At 34.9% G+C, this 18,546-nt stretch overlaps 1 protein-coding gene across 1 annotated transcript; it reads right to left on the bottom strand.

Moving 5' to 3' along the window:
- Window positions 1-3,681: 3,681 nt before the first annotated feature.
- On the bottom strand, window positions 3,682-17,562 carry RNPC3 (RNA-binding region (RNP1, RRM) containing 3; the record flags this gene model as incomplete). Its single annotated transcript, XM_009574939.1, has 14 exons — window positions 3,682-3,802; window positions 6,709-6,781; window positions 7,748-7,880; window positions 8,417-8,475; window positions 8,555-8,649; window positions 8,822-8,983; window positions 9,834-9,970; window positions 10,878-11,003; window positions 11,972-12,120; window positions 13,591-13,659; window positions 14,161-14,272; window positions 14,998-15,078; window positions 16,262-16,380; window positions 17,515-17,562. Coding segments are annotated over 13 exons (1,350 nt in total), but the record flags the coding sequence as incomplete, so codon positions are not given.
- Window positions 17,563-18,546: the final 984 nt, after the last annotated feature.

Here is an 18,546-nt window from a genome sequence, read left to right as displayed (position 1 = left end):
CCCAGCGCTCCCGCCTGCGCGCCGCCCGCCGCCCCGCGCCAGGCTTGCCGGTCAGCTGCCTCACCGTGGGGAATTGTTATATGGCGAAATAAACTGGTTTATCTAAAAGCTTTATATTACACGGGATTATGTTGATTCAAGATAAAACTACATGCTGGAATGTATTTGTCTCGAGATTTGAGAAAGGAAGTATCTGCATACACACTTATCTCACTTCTTTGTCTTGGCGTATAGCACCACCTTGCTGTTAATCCTACTTCACCGCTTTGAAAATTTACTTAGTTGGCCTTTTACGCAGTATTTTAATAGCTTGGTTCTGTACTTGTAACTCAACGTGGCTGTTAGGACGTATTGCGTATTTCCTCTGTTATATACCTTTTTATGTGCAATACACTGAGTCACAAAGCTTTGTGAAGTGATCCAGATACAGACTAAAAATGTGGAAGCACAAGGAAGGGTTCCACATCTTTGAAGGCTACAGTGGATTAACTAAAATTTTCTACTTTAATGTTGCCACAGTGGCTTTGCCATACAAAGTAACAAATGGAGTTTGTCATTATCAGAATAAGGTTTCTTTTCTCTGGGAACAGTCCAAACCACAACTAGAGTAAATATTTGTCTGCATATAACATAAAAGGATCTCATGCCAGAAGCTGCTTGCTAGGCTGGAGTAAAAGACTCAGAAGTTGCAGGACTCAAGTGTTTGTCCTACAATAGGAACAGTAGCAACGTAAGCTTCTTAACAAAACAAAAGTATTTACAATGGCAAATGTATTCTCTTCAGTCTTGTATCAAATAGGAAGATACATTTAAGGAATAAACTGGAAGCAGTTGGAAGTGTAATGTGAAATGTCTTAGTGAATTTTCTAAGTTACTGTTGTCGTAAGGATAATTTAGCTAGAAACCATTCATTTCTGAATGCATTTAACTCCACTTCGCAGATGACATTATTTTTACCTTCTCAAAACCAAAATTTCTTTTCACTACCATCCCTAAAATTCAAAGTTTTTGAGGAAAAAGCACTCAAAAGACGAACTGAAGATGAGCCATATATATCAAACTCACACTAAGGACACTAGAGAAGCGTGCATGCTTTTTAAAAATCCATCTCTTTAGAATTAAAAGATTATTAGAATAACCTTCTGAATTTGGCTTTCAAAGAAAATTCTGACAAGGCACACAACTCATATTTATATAGAGAAAATAAACCTAATTTAGCTTCTGCTATCACATGATCTTTGCTATATCAAGGAGTCAATTTATACAAGAGCACTACAGTAAAATTCATGATTGACAGATTATCTGAGTCAGCCTCACCTTGAAAATTATAGTCATATGAGTATATTCAAAAGTTTAATTAAATAAGAAATGTTGCTGTGTCTATATGTCATTAGCTAATAAAGAAAAATTGTGAAATAAGCCCGCATTCACTGCCTATGCGCAATCTCGGAAGCCGGACCTAATGACTTGTTAAAAAAAATAGAGGTCATTTGACCTGAAATATCAGATCAAATAGAACAAACCTTCTGAGGGAGAAAAAAAAAAAAAAACCAAACAAAAACAAACCACCAAAACCACCCCAAACAAACAAACAAAAAAACAAACAAAAAAAACCACAACAAAAACCAACCAGTAGAAATGGGTTTACAAAAAACCAGTTGATTTAAGGGAACGAAAGCTTTGCCTTCTGACCTTGTTTTTTAAGCCACTTTTTTCTCTCTTCTAAGCATCATAAACCCTTCAGAAGTTCTCATAAAACTTCCTTTCTCAGCGTATTTTTCCTGGCCTACTACTCCAAATACAGGTAAGATAAACTAACAAACAACTACACAGTCCACATGGGAACGCAGCACATAAGCTAAGAAGAATGTCAGTAAAAGCATTTTAAAGTAATCTGCTAAGCCAGTTCATATTGAAAAAACAGCAAAGATACACTTATTTTGGTCCAGCAGTCAATACTAGTGATTTAGGCTGTCTGCAGCTGGAATGATGACAAAAGTCTTTACACCAGCCTGTTACCACACCATCAACAATGAATTAATATTTTATGGAATAATTTTCTCCTTAAATCCATTGGACTCTCTTGCCAATTAAATGTCATTGCAATGTTTCCCACGTGGTTTTAGGAAGTTATGCTAATCTTCCTAGTATGTAATAAATCTTAGTATGTGACCTCCACAGCATTGATTTTTATTAACGCAGTTCAACAGCGCAAGGACCACACCTACACTGGTTTTACAGTGTTTTAACTGCTGGTCTTGTTTTAATGATTTTAGTCTCATTAGTGATATTTTTCAAGATGTGGATGAAAGTTAATTACTGAGGAAAAAACAGTGCCTAATTTCACAGTACAAATTCATGCCAGTGCACTAGTCCTCCTGCTTAGTCTCCAAGGGAGGAAAGAGATTTACACTAAAATGAGATTATCCTTAGATGTTCTTACCTTTTTACCCTGAAACCCTAACAGCTAAACATCACACTCAAGGAGGTGCATATGAATATATACTCTGAATCATCTAGAACATGCTGCACAATTACAACTGAACAGTTCACCTTTTCCAAAAAAATAGTCTTCCTCCCCGTTCCCACTCCCAAACCCCACAACAAAACAAAAGTCAAAATGAAGAGAAAGGAATAATTTATTAGAGATTTCACAAGCAAACTAACATACATTTATCAGTTAAATCTTGTGACAGTTTAAAGATATCTGGAATCTTTAAGATGAGAAAATTTATACTCTGCCTTAAATACTTTAGAAATGCTACTACGCACAGTTCAAGAGTCCCGATGATTACATCGCTTCTTCCCCCAGCTTGATAATACTTGAAAGAGATGGAACACAAAAGGGACCTGGAACATCACAAAGGCATGTTAAAAGTAAGAATGATCAGAAAATACTAGTGTTATGCTTTCTTTTGACAACTAAATTGAAAGATGCTTAGTATTTAGAAAAGTGCTGAATGTCTGAAAAAAATCTGACTTAATAGATACAGGCTGTATTAATTTTATATTACAGTAAGTTAAACAATAATGTAATATGAAAACCACAAGAAAAATATAAGTCACTGGCAACAACACTACCTCAGTGCAGAGAACGATCTAAAAAAAACCCAAAACCCAGCAAAAAGGTAGCAGTGATTAATAGTTGATTAATGGTTCAATTCCAAATACTTCATTGCGAGATACCGTTAGATTTTCTTCTCTGCTCAAAAAAGAAAAAGTAAGGAATGTACAAACTAAGTCAACTACAGATTGTATCTTGTATACCAGGACAACAGTAATCATCAAATGATCTAAAATACTGGTCAACCCTTTAATATTATTAAGAATTGCAACATATCCTAACTAATGTAGTATTATTATTATAATATTTATTTAAAGAAAAACAAGAAGAATTCCTCAGTGCGAGCTCAGCACAGCTCCACGCACATCAGTGGAACACTTCTAGCTCATGCAAGCTAAGGAATTGGACCGCAAATTAGCAAATTATATGACCTTTGAGGAAGAAGGTGGAGGCTACCTTTTAAGACTAGTAACCTGCATTGTGTCTATTCACTCAACACAGACAACTCATTGATTCCCCCCCCCCCCCCCCCAACCCCCCCCGAAAAAGTGCCCTTTGCTTGTAAAATTACCAGATTAGTTCAAGCTCTAAGACACGTAAACTCCTCCCCACACCTACTCTATATGAAAACTTAGATGTAGTCGAGTGCTGCAGGAAACATTGCACAAAAAAAGGATACAACAAGAAAGGATACACTCTGCATGACAGTATTACTGCAGTATTTACGCAGGAATGTTTCTAAAGAAGAACAGCAGAATGTGGTTTAATTTTACTTGATTCTCAGTATTGCATACACATAACTTTATGCTACCTATCAAAAGCAAATATGCCTCTTCGATAAAACACAGTTTTGACCCCTGATGAGATTTAATAAGGGCTGATGAGTCCACCAACACTAAACTCCATATTCAAAAGTAAATACATTTTTTGATAACTTGAACTACTAGGACCACACCAGATTTTTCTGTCTCATTAATTCTCCTTCAAGTCTTTGCCATTTTACAGACTCACTTTTTCCATCAGGTCCAAAACCCAATCATGTTTCCATTCAATGCAGGCTTTCAAGTCACTTCTTCCCTATGAAGAAGCTGGAGACCTCTCAACATCAGTTTCTTCTACATAAATTTTCTCCCAAAAAGCTGTATTTTAGCTACAGAAAAAATAGTCACCCCAAGTACTAACTGAAATTTTTTGCCAGTCCATCAAGAAAAAGACATTTCAGTCAGCAAGGAGTTACATAGTATTTTTATAAACCGTATGTATTATTTTCTCTACAAAGGATAAAACCTTTGTAGAGAAAATACTAAAAAATAATAAAAATATTTGCAATAACATTCATGAATTTAAAACAGCTTCTTCCTGTTTAAAAATAATCAAAAGTTTAATTTATGTCAATTTAGTTGTTAAAAAACGCCAAAAAACGAACAACAACATTGAGACGCAGGATACAGATCAAATTTGAAGTCCCTCAAATGTTTGCATAAACTTGTTTAAATGCATATTTATGTTTCAAATGAGATTCTGACACTGTTCTTCCTTATAGACTCAGATTTCTATCATGGAATTTTGCATCATAAATCAGCATCCATCAGAATATTCCAGCAGGAACAGGAAAACACAGTCATGCAGAAATAGGGTTCAGTTTCATCATTAGTTGGGAAATGAAAAATATTTTTAATTAAACCTCATGGATCCCTAGAAATCTGTATTAGTCCATGGCACATTCTGTGACCTTTACATATAAATGGTCAAGGTAAGGAAGTTCTGCCCATGATACATTAAACCAATGACACCAAGGAAACTCATGTAAGACTTTCAGGTGCACAAATAAGTCTTGCGTAAGTGTTTGCTCACTCTAAAAAAAGCTTCCAAGTTGACCATCAACATGATTAATAACCAAATAAGCACCTCATTATTTTCTTTACGTAATTCAAGTATTATTTAGCACGTTTAGTGAAGTCAGAATCAGATTGAACGTACAAAATTAGTTGGAAAGACATGGAATTCCTAAAAGAATAAAAGTGTTCAAACTTCATTTATAAGGCTTTCCAATAGCTAAAATACTTCAAGTTTCTTTTTTGCGTTTAAAGAAACCTTAGTAATTTTCTTCTTATTAGACACTGGACAAAATAATCCAAATGTAAGTTTTTTTCTAACAAGGAAGGAGTAAGAAACAAGACTGAAACATTCCCATAAACCCTTGTTCCTAATAGAATACTTTAGCCAAAGCTCATTTGTCTCTTTTCAATGACCAATACAGAAGAATGCCTGTAAAAAAGTGATCTTTAATTTGATAAAATAAAATACAGATTTTGCAAACCACAAATCAGTAAAATAGGAACTGGTAAGACCAAATAGCATCTCAGAAATGAGCGAAACAAGCTCAAATATAATCTAATGAAAAAATCCTTAGACAACTGACAGAAGAAAAAACCTAAAATTGAAGTAACTGTTATAAATAGAAATACTACCCTCACGATAACCATACTACAGGGTCTCAACCAATTTTTAAAAATCAAAAACAGCTGTTCACAACCTTTATTTCAAACTTCGCAGTTTTTTCCAAAGTAACAATGATCAAAACATCCAGATTAAAAACACATCATGGATTAAGTAGAATGTTTCAGAAGCACTGAGTTCATTTGGTCTTGGATAGAGGCGTAATCAGAGTGATGTCCAACCGTAATCTGTAATTAAGTTAAATGCCCTTTATATTTGAGCTAGCTGATCTATTGGAGGGTGCAGATTGAGAAATAAGTGTTTCTAATTCTTGCACCAGTTACTTCACATGCTAATTTGAGACAGTTCACTACTCAGATGTTTTTAGGCCATGAAACCCCTCACAGTTAAATTAGAGCTGATTTTGCTTGAGTTACTCTCATATAAAGCAAATACTTAAGAGTAAGCAGTAGTGAAGTAAAGCTATATGATAGGAAATAAAGTTAAATACTGATTACTTTCTGCTAAAAGTTACTTCCCCATCAAGTTTAGACAATAATGCTAAAAATGTTGTGCATTCCTCAACAAAGGAAGCCTCAATCAATGCAACATTAAGTAGCACTTCCTGACACAATATCCTAAATTAGACAAGTTTAAAGGATGCTGCAACAGCACTAATCTCATTCTCCAAAGTTAGCAAAGCCAAAGGTCCTTTACAGACCTAGCAGAAGTGAGTTTATTGCTGGAAACAGTTCTTCAGGATCACTTTACAATGGCGGGGATGGAAGGGAAGGAGAAAAGAGGCAACTCTCTTCAAAGCCAAAACCCCAGAAGATTACTAAAAAGCAAGTGGTCCGATTCCACAGAATTATTCTCCTTAGCTCCCCAGATTAAGGATTAGAGAAACTGACAACTACACTAGGATATCAGGATTAGGGAAACGGCAGTTTCTGAATTTCTAAACAGAGGAAGAAGCAACATTTTAAACTTACACCAACTATATACCTTGCATTCTGGTTTTCTGATATAAGTGCACATTTAAGAAAAGAAAATTGTATGAAACATTTCCCCTCCACCATCACTATTCCTGACAAAGCCATTAAAAACATAATAAATAAAACCAAACAAAAAAACCCCAACAAAAAAAAAGAACAAAAAACCCCAGCTTATTTCTTTATTTTCATTTTCAGGCAGAGAATCCATACCTTGTGCAGTGTTCTATTTTTTTCTCTTCCCTTCATTGGCATCCTGTTTTGGTCTAGCTGAACGAGCAAATTGCTGACATTCTGTTAAGGACTACAAGTGTCAATGATAAATGGAAGCCAATCAAGAAGGAAAAAAGAAGTATTATTTCAGCAAAAGATAGTTTAAAAAGTGGCCTTAATCTGTGAATCAATTCTACTACAGTATTAAATATCATAACAATAGTGTCTATTAGTCAAAGATTAGGACCTCACTGATCTGCAATACAAAAAAATTTTAAGAGAGCCTGTCCAAGAATTTACAATACTAAGTAAATAAGGTGGACTAACCGGGAATGGATTAGGTGCAAACAGAGTAACTACAGCAAGATAAATGCTTGATATTTACAATCCTCCATCCCAGCACATTAATTCCATAACTTTGATGTCTCAGTAGGTATTTGGGAGGAAAAAAGCTGAAAGGAACAGAGGTTGGGATGAACAAGAGTACAAAGAAAAGGAAATAAACTATGCAAGATTTAAGTGAAAAATAAGAAAGGTCTTATAGACAAAAAACAGGGCAATGCAATCAAAAAGTCTAGAAATCCCAGTATGTTACACAGGCCCAAAAAAAACCCTGACAGTTCCAGTTGGGGAAGCAGTCTAAATAGAGATCACTGACCCTGAAAGTAACATTTCTTTATGTTCTTAATTCTGTAAACACAGGCTTAACCAAATCAAAAAGCCTACTTAATTTAAATACAATGGTCATACAAGCTAAATTATCTTTTGTACTATGTTTGCAGGATCAAAGAGCTAAGACCAGAGAAGACAATTTTATTGTCTGAAATTAAGCACATTTACTTTCCTATTTCAGAAGAGGTGCCTCTATATATTTTTCTGTTATCATAAAATTAACAATATTACACTATGCCTATGCTGCCTGGTTTTCTTAAGGTATTTCCTCTTTCCATAAATTTCTAAGTAGAACACTATGACAGCAAAACTAGATATTGACGGACAGATTACAAAGAATATAACAAATGTTTGAAGAAAAAGATACAACCACCATGGGTTTTTCAAATAAGACATATCCATTTGCTTCTTTTAAAGCTTTAGCAGCTGCTTTTTCATTAGGAAGTCCAATGAAAGCCTGTCCCTTCATACGGCCTTCTTTCATCAAACGTATATCAAACCTAGAGGCAAAATTGAGAGTTGGGAATTACTCATGTTTAACCACACTTTCATATTTCACAGTACAAATATAATTCTCATGCTTCAAGTCGGAGAAATAGCAGTAACGGGAGCAGAGCCTACAAGCAGGAATTATGTCATTGGAGACCATTTTGCCTGGGGGAACCATTTAGTAAAAAGTGACATTAGACTGCAGGATGGCAAATTGGTGTGCAACTGTAGTAAACATGACATACGCAAAATGATCAGATACACACAATCATCTACACCGCTCGTTCTGTGTCGCTCAGCCAATAAACAGTAAATTTGGTAACGAAAATATAAGGGGAAAATAGTAGGGTCTTCAGATACTGTTCAAAAAATAATTCTATTTCTGTACTTGTGATAAATGAAGATTTTCAGATGAAATGCATTTTTTCTTTATGCAGGAGCATAAAGAAAAAAGTAAAGATGACTAGTTTTTAAATCACAGTTTTCACCAGTATTATAGAAGTTAACATAAAAGGCTTAATTTTAACCAAGTACCAAATTAACTTACATATTTCGTTCCACTTCTGACTGGAAGTCAATGTATCTTCCAAAAATGAACTTGAGATCCTGAAATTAAAGAGTAGGTGTAAGAGGAAAGCTTATAAAAAGCCCTTTTGATAAATATTTAATTTGCTTGTTTACCTACCTTTTCTTGAACTTGTTTAGCTAAATTCTTCACATATATCCTGCAATTTGGATCACCTGGCTCATAGTTTTTGAAAACAGAAAATTTTTCCATTTCTTGAAGAAGACAGAAAAACAGACAATGTTTTAGCTCACTTACTTTGTATTTTTGCTCAGTATAAAATAACTAAATTTAATATATGATCAATTAAAGGAAATACTTATTTAAACTATTTGTTGCAACAAATCAAAGAGCTATTATTAGATAATTTGTTCCTCGCAGTTATACCTTCTCTAGAAAGTCTGTTTTTTTCTAGTTCCCTTCTAGAAATAAATTCTGATGGTATTTCATCATCCTCCTCTTCAGTTTCCATTTTATCATTTGAGCTGGGAGCTGGGAAAATCCTTCCAAAGCCTGTATTATTGATTTCTTCTGTGGTTGCATAAAGGTCTGAAATTTCAACACATTATGTAAGTGGTTTGTATGTTTATTCACAAGAGGATCAATAGCAAGCAAAAAAGTGTACTTTCAGTAACATTTTAATATAGTAGACTTTGTAAAGCAATTTGAACACATCCTTAAAGAAACGTGTCTTAATCCCTGGATTGACAAACACACCTGCTCTATATGGTCCTATAAAATCAACCGTACTACAAATAAAAGCCATGGCACATGCCAGTTAAGGTAAAACTAGCCTTGCTGTTCAAGCCTGTATCCATTTCAACGGTTTATCTAATTTCCATTCAAAGAAACTGTATATTGCTGTAAAGTACCAAGAAACACAGACTGACCATAACCCTATAGAAACCATCACACCTCATTGCTATTATCACCCAGCATTTTTATAGCAGATAATCAGTGCATCACAGAGAAGGAGATGGCAATCACCTGAATGCTGCTCTCTAAGAGCTGGAGAAGGAAAATCTGAAATTAGCCTGATATATTCAATTACACTATATAATATTGAGAATGCATTTGTAACATTTGCTAGAAATACCTTAACATTGAAAAGAGAGTGCAATTCACCATAAACCCACAGATCACATAGGAAAGAAAGAGACCTTTAAAATCCTCTAGATCCTTTACTGTACCAAAGCACGTAGTTCTGTGCTTTAACATGGGAAAAACAGCAAATGCAAACAAGACGCAAGTTGGCGTTCTTAAGCAAACCCTGTTGTATACTATTTATGAAAGCTCCAACAAAAGAAAAGAATTCCCTGGCCTAAATTTCAGCAGCCTTCTACACACTGAAACCGCATGAATTTAGTATTAAAAACATTAGAAGTATGAAGTCTCTTACCATTTTTTTCTTCTTTTTCCGAGTTTATCTGAAGAACAGCTGGGATGTCAGTAGTAATATGGAACTCAATTTTTTTATGACCTACATGCTGTGGCTGCTCAAAGACATCTGAAGGTGACAGCGTAGGATGCAGATTACTGTTTAAAACAACAACATGTTAATTAAAGATTTAGACACTTATGAATGCATAGTCAAATACAAGATTTCTTCCAGATAGATTTTATGCTGCTGTTTACCACAAATACATGAGTTCTCCATTTCATAAATTTCACCCAATACAGTTCAAATTGATTAAAACACTGCAAATACAGTAGGTTTGGCTGGCAGTGAGAGCAAAAACAAGAATTACATGCCATATTATAGTATGGACAGGCACTTATGAAAAACTTTACCAGTAACTTAAATACAAAAAATAACTAGCCTTGCTGATGCTCTCACATAATGTATAAAACATACGAAATTTTCAAAAAATGTAGCAAATCACTTGGAGGAGGAGGAAGGTTATTAGTAAAAATGCATTCACAATTGATCATCACTACACAGAAATGCTACACTGGTGTCTACTGTGCCATAGTACTGCAGTTTCAAAAACCAAACTTATTTTAAACCAAATCAGTTTTTATTCTCCCAGTATCATCCTTTTTTTTTAATTTTACTTTACATTTTTATTTTAAGAAGTATCCCAAACAATAAATCCAGATTGCTTCTGTCAGGGCTGTGATATGAAATTGTTTTTCTTTTTTATGAAAAAGGGATTTTTATTAGTTTGATAGCAAGAGAAACACAGAGCTTGAACCAGGCACGCTTTACAGATTAACGTTGTTGAGTAGACTTGAGTTCAAATTACACAAAAATCTGGACCTTTAGAGCAATAAAATCAAGCATGAAGATAAGGGAAGATCAACTCCACTACCAAATTTACATACCAGTGAAGAATGCTTGGTTTAAAACAGCAACACTAAAGCAAACACGATACAGGGAACGTTATTTAGTAAAAGGAATAATCTTCTGAAAAAGTGCAAAAACCACAGAAATAATACAAACCTGTGGGGAGTACACACAGGAACATTCAATAAGTCTTTAATTCTTTGCTTTTTTCTAACACCACGCCTCTTTGTGTTTATTGGTCTTTTAGGCTGAAGGGTTGCTAATTCCATCAACTTGGTCATTCTATTTTAAACAAAATTTAAAAAAGAACCAAAGTGGTTTACAGTTGATTTGAAAATACTCATTTTGAAAACCCTCCTCCCTTCCTTAAAGCCCTTGAAATACAACTTTTCAGAATATGGTTATAAATCTGGCTACCTTAAGATCAAAACTACATTAATAAACTATAACACATAGCAAATCGATATACACAGTGCACTTAAGTGACTGACCAAAATCGTAATGAGCTCAATGATGACCCTTACTTCCCCAAGCATGCACCTAATTAGGACACTGAAGCTGTAGAAATGCTAAGAAGCCCCAAGCTGAACCCTCTTTTATAATACTATTTCCACTCCACAGAAGTCCCTTTTTCCAAATGCAAGTATTTTTCTTTCTGAATATAGCATAGGGACTTTCTGATTTACTTTTCAGTTTAAATAGCAACTAAAGAAAATTGCTTCATTTAGTGTTAGTTTAAAGATCAAAAAAACAGCTATGATGTAATTCAGTCCCAAAAGTGCAAGAGAATGCTCAGCACACACAACCTCCCATTATTATTACTCCTAGCAATACACACTGACATACAAAGAACGTTTTGCAAGTCAGAATGCACATATGATTCAGGCTGAGTACTTTACTCAGTAAAGATGTGGAAAAATGAAGAATCCAGAAAACAAACTAATTATTGCTTCCTTATATCTGCACTCCCTCTTCATTCTGAGTTTTTGTTTTGTTGGGTTTTTGTTTTTGGACATGGGAACAAATGATAACTTGCATACCATTTGCCATTTTCTTTCTCTTACTGTGATTCAAAACAACACTGTCCTTCTGTTTTTAAGTCACTCTGGAGCTTCCTTAAGCATCTGGAAAGATTCTCTATATACTGCAAACATTAACAGATTCCACCATTTGCTGAATTAGAAGCTAGAAAAGTAAACACACCACTTTAAAAGAGCCCAAAAGCTTGCAAATGACTGTAAAATGCATACCTCTCCTTTTCCTCCTCATTATCACTTTCATATTCTGATTCATCTCCACTAGATAGTTGCTCTTCTTCCTCTTCAGGCAAAGGAGGCTCTTCAGGAGGCAGAGGTGGGATTGGGGGAGGTGGCACAGGCACTGGTAAATACTCTTCATACTAATTATAGGGAAAAAGTAAAAAAAAAAAAGTAACTAAACATTTCAAGAAAAAAATTGCATATCTTGTTTTCCTTTACATAATAAAAACAGTCAAAGCAAAAAATCAGAAGATGACAAGAAGCATTTTTTTAAAGTATGTTTATTTTGCTAAACTGTATTACTAATTAAAACTTTCCACAAGAAAAAGAATTTGCTATTTTCTGAAGCGTAACAATGAATGTTTTCATTCTTTTAATTTGAGGAGTTAAAGAACAGCAACCATGACCCTGGGTTTTTACTTTGCACTCAGCTTTAAGGACTTTCCTGAGAAGAATATGGTCAAAACATACTCTCCCCAAGCCATCTCAGTTTCTACACTGAACCTTCCACCACCTATCAAAGTTACATTTCTATTTCTGTAAGGAGTGAGGATTTCACAAAAGGAATCAGTTTTTTTGTTGAGACTGCAAAACCCATATATAAGAAATTCCCTATGTACAAAATCATCTCCAGCCCCACTTTCAACAATCTTACTACACTTAATAGCTACTTTTATGTACCATCAGTTCCATGAGGCACTGATGTCTTCTGGCATTAGAAATACTCTGTGCCCTTTAGAAACTGCTCTAGGAATTTCAAGGACTGGCTTCTCACCTTACTACTCTTTTTTGCACAACCATTAAATTCACAGTGCTTAACCTGGCCCAATATCAGGCAATGAATAAAATTGTTCCCATAAAATCAGTGTGAATTCATTTATTTGATAGATTTATTTCATGGTTTTCTTTACCAGCTAGCTCTCCTGTTATTAGAAGCAGGTGTTCTCTTAGGGCAAACACAAAATGTAGTGGAGCACAACTTCACTATATCCAAATACTGTAGCTATCACTATTCATGCAAGTCCTCGCTTGCTCTGTCTTCCATTAGCAGTCAAACTACTCTATCACAGCAACAGAGAACTGAGACCACAGAGCTGGTATTTCTATTCCCCTTCAGAAACAGCTCCCCCTAAGCCTCTGCCAGTTTCCCTCAACCCTTCCTCTTTCAAAAAACATCCTGGAGACAGAGCAAGTTAAATCCAAAAGCAATGTATAATCTCATTAACAATCTGAATCTAATCAGAACTCTAAAGAAACACACAGATCAAAGAACTTAACACATCTTTGTAAGGCAACAGGCTAATGGTATTCTTTATTTCCTGTATCTGTAATATGATGCTATAACCTCCCTTTTTTTTTTATACTCAACAGTTTGAAATATTCCAGTGCTACTGTCATAGATGTATATTTCTTTGTTCTAAGTATAGTTAAAAAGATTTCTTTAGAAGAGTAACATGCACATCTTATCCAATGAAATGCACGAGTATTTGCTATCCTCTAGAGATTTCTCCAACTTTTAGAAGTTTGAACTTAGATCTCCTACCATCTTGCTAACATTTTAAATTGTGAATCCGTTTTACAGTACTTAAAACATATATTAAAAAAGTTACCATGGGAGGGCGAGCAGTAATTGGTCCAAAAGGTGGAGGAAGATTCATTTTATTCATAAGATGAAGTACCTGAAATGATTCAAGATAAATAAGATTTCCTTTAAATAAATAAATAAATAAATGAAAATAGTTCCTTGCTAGGTATCATAGCCGATAACTTCTGGCAGGTGTAAATCAGCATAGTTTTAATGAAGACACAACTACACTGGTTATTAAACAATATGAAAGCCTGCACTTGAGATCCAACACTAATGGTAAATATGAGCAACACCCTAATTAGGCTAATGAAAAAAAGTAAAGCACCTTCTCAGAATGAAATTCCAAGTACTCAAGTCACATCTAATTAGGAAGATCATATCCAGTTAAGTCTTCAGCGTCAATGAAGTAAGTTACTTCTGGTCAACGAAATCTTACTATCTCAACATAGTAAAAAATTAACATTGGTTAACACTATCACAGGAAAACTAACTTAATATTTACTATGACAAAAATTATTTTGTGGATAATTAAAAGAGGAAAAAAGGAGATGTTTTTATTTTTATACTTCCTTTTTTTGCCGTTTTTACTTACCTGGACATAAAATTTGGGCACGCTTGCCAAGGCATTTGCTATATTTGCTAGAATTGTACTTGAAGGTGGTGGATACAAATACTTGAGGCAAGAATTGATGGGAAAGGTGAGGCTGAGGAAAAAAGATTAAAAACAAGACATCTTAGCACCATTGCCACATAATGACTGATAACAATTAATGATTGCTAGAGGTTTAATTATTCATTACATGTGAAGTATCACTGAAATATTATTATTTCCCCTAAAACAGTTTTGAGCTGCTTATATTATGTCTTTAACATCAGGGAGCAGTCCCCTAATGCATGACAGACTTACTGGGCTTGGGCACAATGAAAGTACCAACACATCCAGAAAGCCTAAAGCACACAGAAAAAATCAACATGTCCAAAACCAAAAGCACAGCATAGTATGCTGTACAAACATCATAAACTCAATGCTCAAAGTGCTGGATTTATTAGCCCTAAAATAAATTTATTCTTCATGTATGCAAAAATGCAAACGGGGGAAAAAAAGAACAAGAAACCTCTGGGAAAAACAAAAGTCAACAGTATTCTGCTGTTAATACTAGGACAACCTACCCAGTCCTCAAACTCTTCCTGAGGAAGCAATGCATAGTGCTAGAAGGCTATTATGCGATCCACAACTTCACGGCTCAAAGCACCTGTCACTCAACTGTGAGGGTTCTAAACTTGAAGAACTAAAATTTCATCTTTATGACAATTCCTACAGCTATGCATGTAGAACAGTAGCATACTATGAAACAAAACAAGTGCATAACACTTATTTCAAAATAAACTATAACAGAGTAAAATAATTAAGATCCAAAAAACCACTAACCCATGGTTGGGTGCAATTCCATTCTCTATTTTAACACAGCTTGGTTCTTTCTTCTCTTCTTCTTTCACTGGTTCTTCTGAACTGAAAATTAATTTAGCATTAATTAAAACAGGGCAAAATTTAAGTGCCTTACATAATATATGAAATATGTTTAATCTCACTTATCAAAAAATATAAGAAATAGATTAGTATAGTATTTTTAACATCTTTTATCAATGGCATTACTACAGCCATTACTAATTCTTAAGAATTAACACATGTGGATAATTATAGTAATCAGACTTCTAAAATAAATATTTATACAGATTTAAGTACATCTCCCCATACTCAAACTCTTCTGACTTAAATCTACTCACAGGAAAAAAGCTAAAATTATTTCATGTTACTCGCTGTTTAGAGATTGTATAAAACCAAAGGTATTAAGTTATTGACCTGTTCATATTCAGAGAGTGGAATAAATAACTTAAAACCTCTATAGTTGATTTTAATTAAGAACTATCACATAGCTTCTATCACTTAGTCATATATTACACAGGTAAACTTGAAAGCCTAACTATGCAACTTATTTTTTTAATTAAGTACTTGACAGACAATTGAAACCCAAACTATCACAGTTCTTGGTCACGCTAGCATTAGGATTCATTGATTTTTTTTATTTTTAATTTTAAATATTACATATTCTTTAACTATTTGAAGAGAGACTCGGACAGTTTTATGTTTGTTCTGCTCATGCTTCAAGCTAGATACATGCAAATCAGCTCCAGCTTAGAAGCCGGTGGCTATAATAGTATAGTCTTATACAGTTATGCTGTATAGCAGGTGTCAATTCTGCCTCTTGATTAGATTAGAAAGAAACATCAGGAAAGTATTGCATGCACTGTTTAACAGCAAAAGAAAATGATAATCCTGACAGGAAAAAAAAAAGTAGAAGAGTCTTTTTTAAACACAGGGAACCTGTGCAACACAGAGGTCAGCTTACGCAGACTGGAATCTTGCTCTGTAAATGAGAACAAACAGGACCATCTGCTGATTAAAGATATTAACAATTATAGGAATAAGGATGGGAATTATTTCATGATGATGCTGAATGAAACTATACTAATGGGAGAAATGCAGTCACTTACCTATAGATCTGAACCTGCCTGTTAACACTTTTAAATGGTTACAATTTATCCTTTGACTTAACAGTACTATGAAAGTATCATGAATATGGAACTTCCTTTCCTTGACCACAAACACAGAAACTAAATTATTATGCACATACCTTTTACACTTCTCTGAGACAGAAGGCTGGCTAAGTACCTGCACACTATCTTGCTCCTTCGCAAATTCAACAACTAAGGTGTGACCTAAAAGTTTCAGTTGATGCAGTCTTGACAAAGCCTTCAAATAATTATAATAGAGAAAAGAAGGAAAGGGAAGAGGAAAAACATTAGAATTCTTTCAAAGCATAACTGTTTTTAATTTGGTTGGTAAACTAGCCATAGCATGCAGTCCCAACTGCTTTAAGCTAAGTCTGTGCCACTACAGACACAGGTAGTTCTGCACCGTTCCTGCCTTCACAGCCCTGCTTTTAGCAGCCTCTTTCCTGCCGGCAGGAAGGAAAAAGACGAGGTTGCACAGCTAGAACCACTGCAGAGACTTAAGTCATCTGAACACAGTAGCAAGACTGCAGCCTTAACAATGACACTTATTACACAGCCTAGTAAATCTCTGTGATTTCAAGTAACCAACCTCTTGCTCATGAACTACAAACATGCTGAAGTCCACTAGTAATACCTGGTAATTTTAAAATTAAGATTCTTAACAGTGACACTAAGAAGCTCCAGCATTCTGCAAGATCCTGATAGGCTGCTAACAACTGACACAAAGCAACCTAAATTCACCACTGTTCACCTCACATAATCTTTGTAACTTTTTTCAGTAGTACTTTACAGCATGGCCTAAAAAAAATAAAAGCAACACCAAAAAAACCAGGGCATAAGAGGGAAATTCAGGACACAGCCTTTCACCAGATTCATTTTTAAAAAGCGTTATTCGTATTACCTTTTTGGCATCCATGTCCCCCATTAACACAGTAGTTTTCTTTTTCTTATCAAAGTTGGGCATTGAAGGCAGTCTTGAATTGTATACATCACTATGTCTAAATTTTATGGCAAATATGCAATTATGCAGGAGACAAATTACATTTGGTTTATAGTTTCTATATAAATGCACACACACCCTAGACAAGGCCCTGATCAGTCTCACTCATGTAAGTTTGCCATGCTTTAAGTGACAGGTTGGATGAGATGACTTCCACAAGCCCCTTCCAACCCACCTTTCTTACGACTCTACAGAAGTGTTCGTTTTATCAAATCCTCCAAGCACCTCCTGAAACAGAAGTCTCATATTACATTGCTCTGCATTTTTTTCCCCAACACTGAGTACTATATGATATGTAAAACATTTTAGAGCACAACTGGCAGTTCAGAAAAGTGCTTTGCTAAAACATTCAATAACAAACTCAATACAAACCTTCACAGCTGCATTTTCACTGGGAAAGGTAGCAAAAGCGGTATGTTTCTAGAAAACAAACAAACAAAAAATTGTCATACTGAATTCAAACCAAAAAGGTAAAACATGTGCCCACAAGTAATTCGTAAGTTCAAGTTTACATATTTGAAAGCTTCCAGATAGTAGTTATCTAAATCCCATGCGGGGCAAAGGTAAAGGACTAGAGAACATTTTTCTTAAGAATTTAGGACAAGCACCTCCTGCAGTCAAAAATTAAGATAGGAACTCAGCAGTTTGAGCAATACAGGAAAACAGTATTTTTTTTCTAGTGAGCAAAAGCCATCCTAAACTGCAAGAAAGCAGTGATAAAGAAGTTTAATCCTCTTTTCAAAAAAGGAAATTTATTTCAGCACCTCTCAGCAGAACATTTTCATCAAAGCAATTCCTAAAAGTAATAGTTTTCCTGCTACAAGAGTTGTAACTATTGTTGTGCTCTGAAAGTTTGGATGGTTTCTAACTGACATTTTCCCTTACTTTTTAAATTTAAAAAAAACCCTAAGCTTTCCAAATTAGGTCAAATCCTCACAGAATACACAGTTCATAATAAACTTAAATTTGTTTTAACAAACTTTATTACTTCATCTTGCCACTACATGATTCGGTATTAAAAACCCAAAACATTAATACTGTTATAAGAGCAGCTATCAGGAAAACAAAACCAAAAACAAAGTCAGTATTTTTAATATCCTATAAAAGAAAGCATGACCCTGACCCAGGATGCGGACATCATTTATCTGCAGTTCTGAAGCAATACAAGGCTCTTTCCAAACCACATACGTCACCAGACAGATAGTCCTACGTTTTTGTAATTTGGGGGGAAAAAAAAGTAAAATAAAATAAAGATTTCAAGAGACAGACCTGTAAAACTGCATCCCCACACCTACCAAGAGACCCTTCTGCGCTGCTTTTCCACAGTCTTATTCCTAACAACAAGCGAGGCCAAAGCTGCGGCCAAGGGCACAGGACTTGCAGCCGGCGGGGAGACGGGACCCC

This window comes from Fulmarus glacialis, unplaced genomic scaffold (genome assembly GCF_000690835.1).
Source record: "Fulmarus glacialis isolate BGI_N327 unplaced genomic scaffold, ASM69083v1 scaffold38923, whole genome shotgun sequence".
NCBI lineage: Eukaryota > Metazoa > Chordata > Aves > Procellariiformes > Procellariidae > Fulmarus > Fulmarus glacialis.
This window is presented reverse-complemented; position numbering and strand designations above follow the sequence as displayed.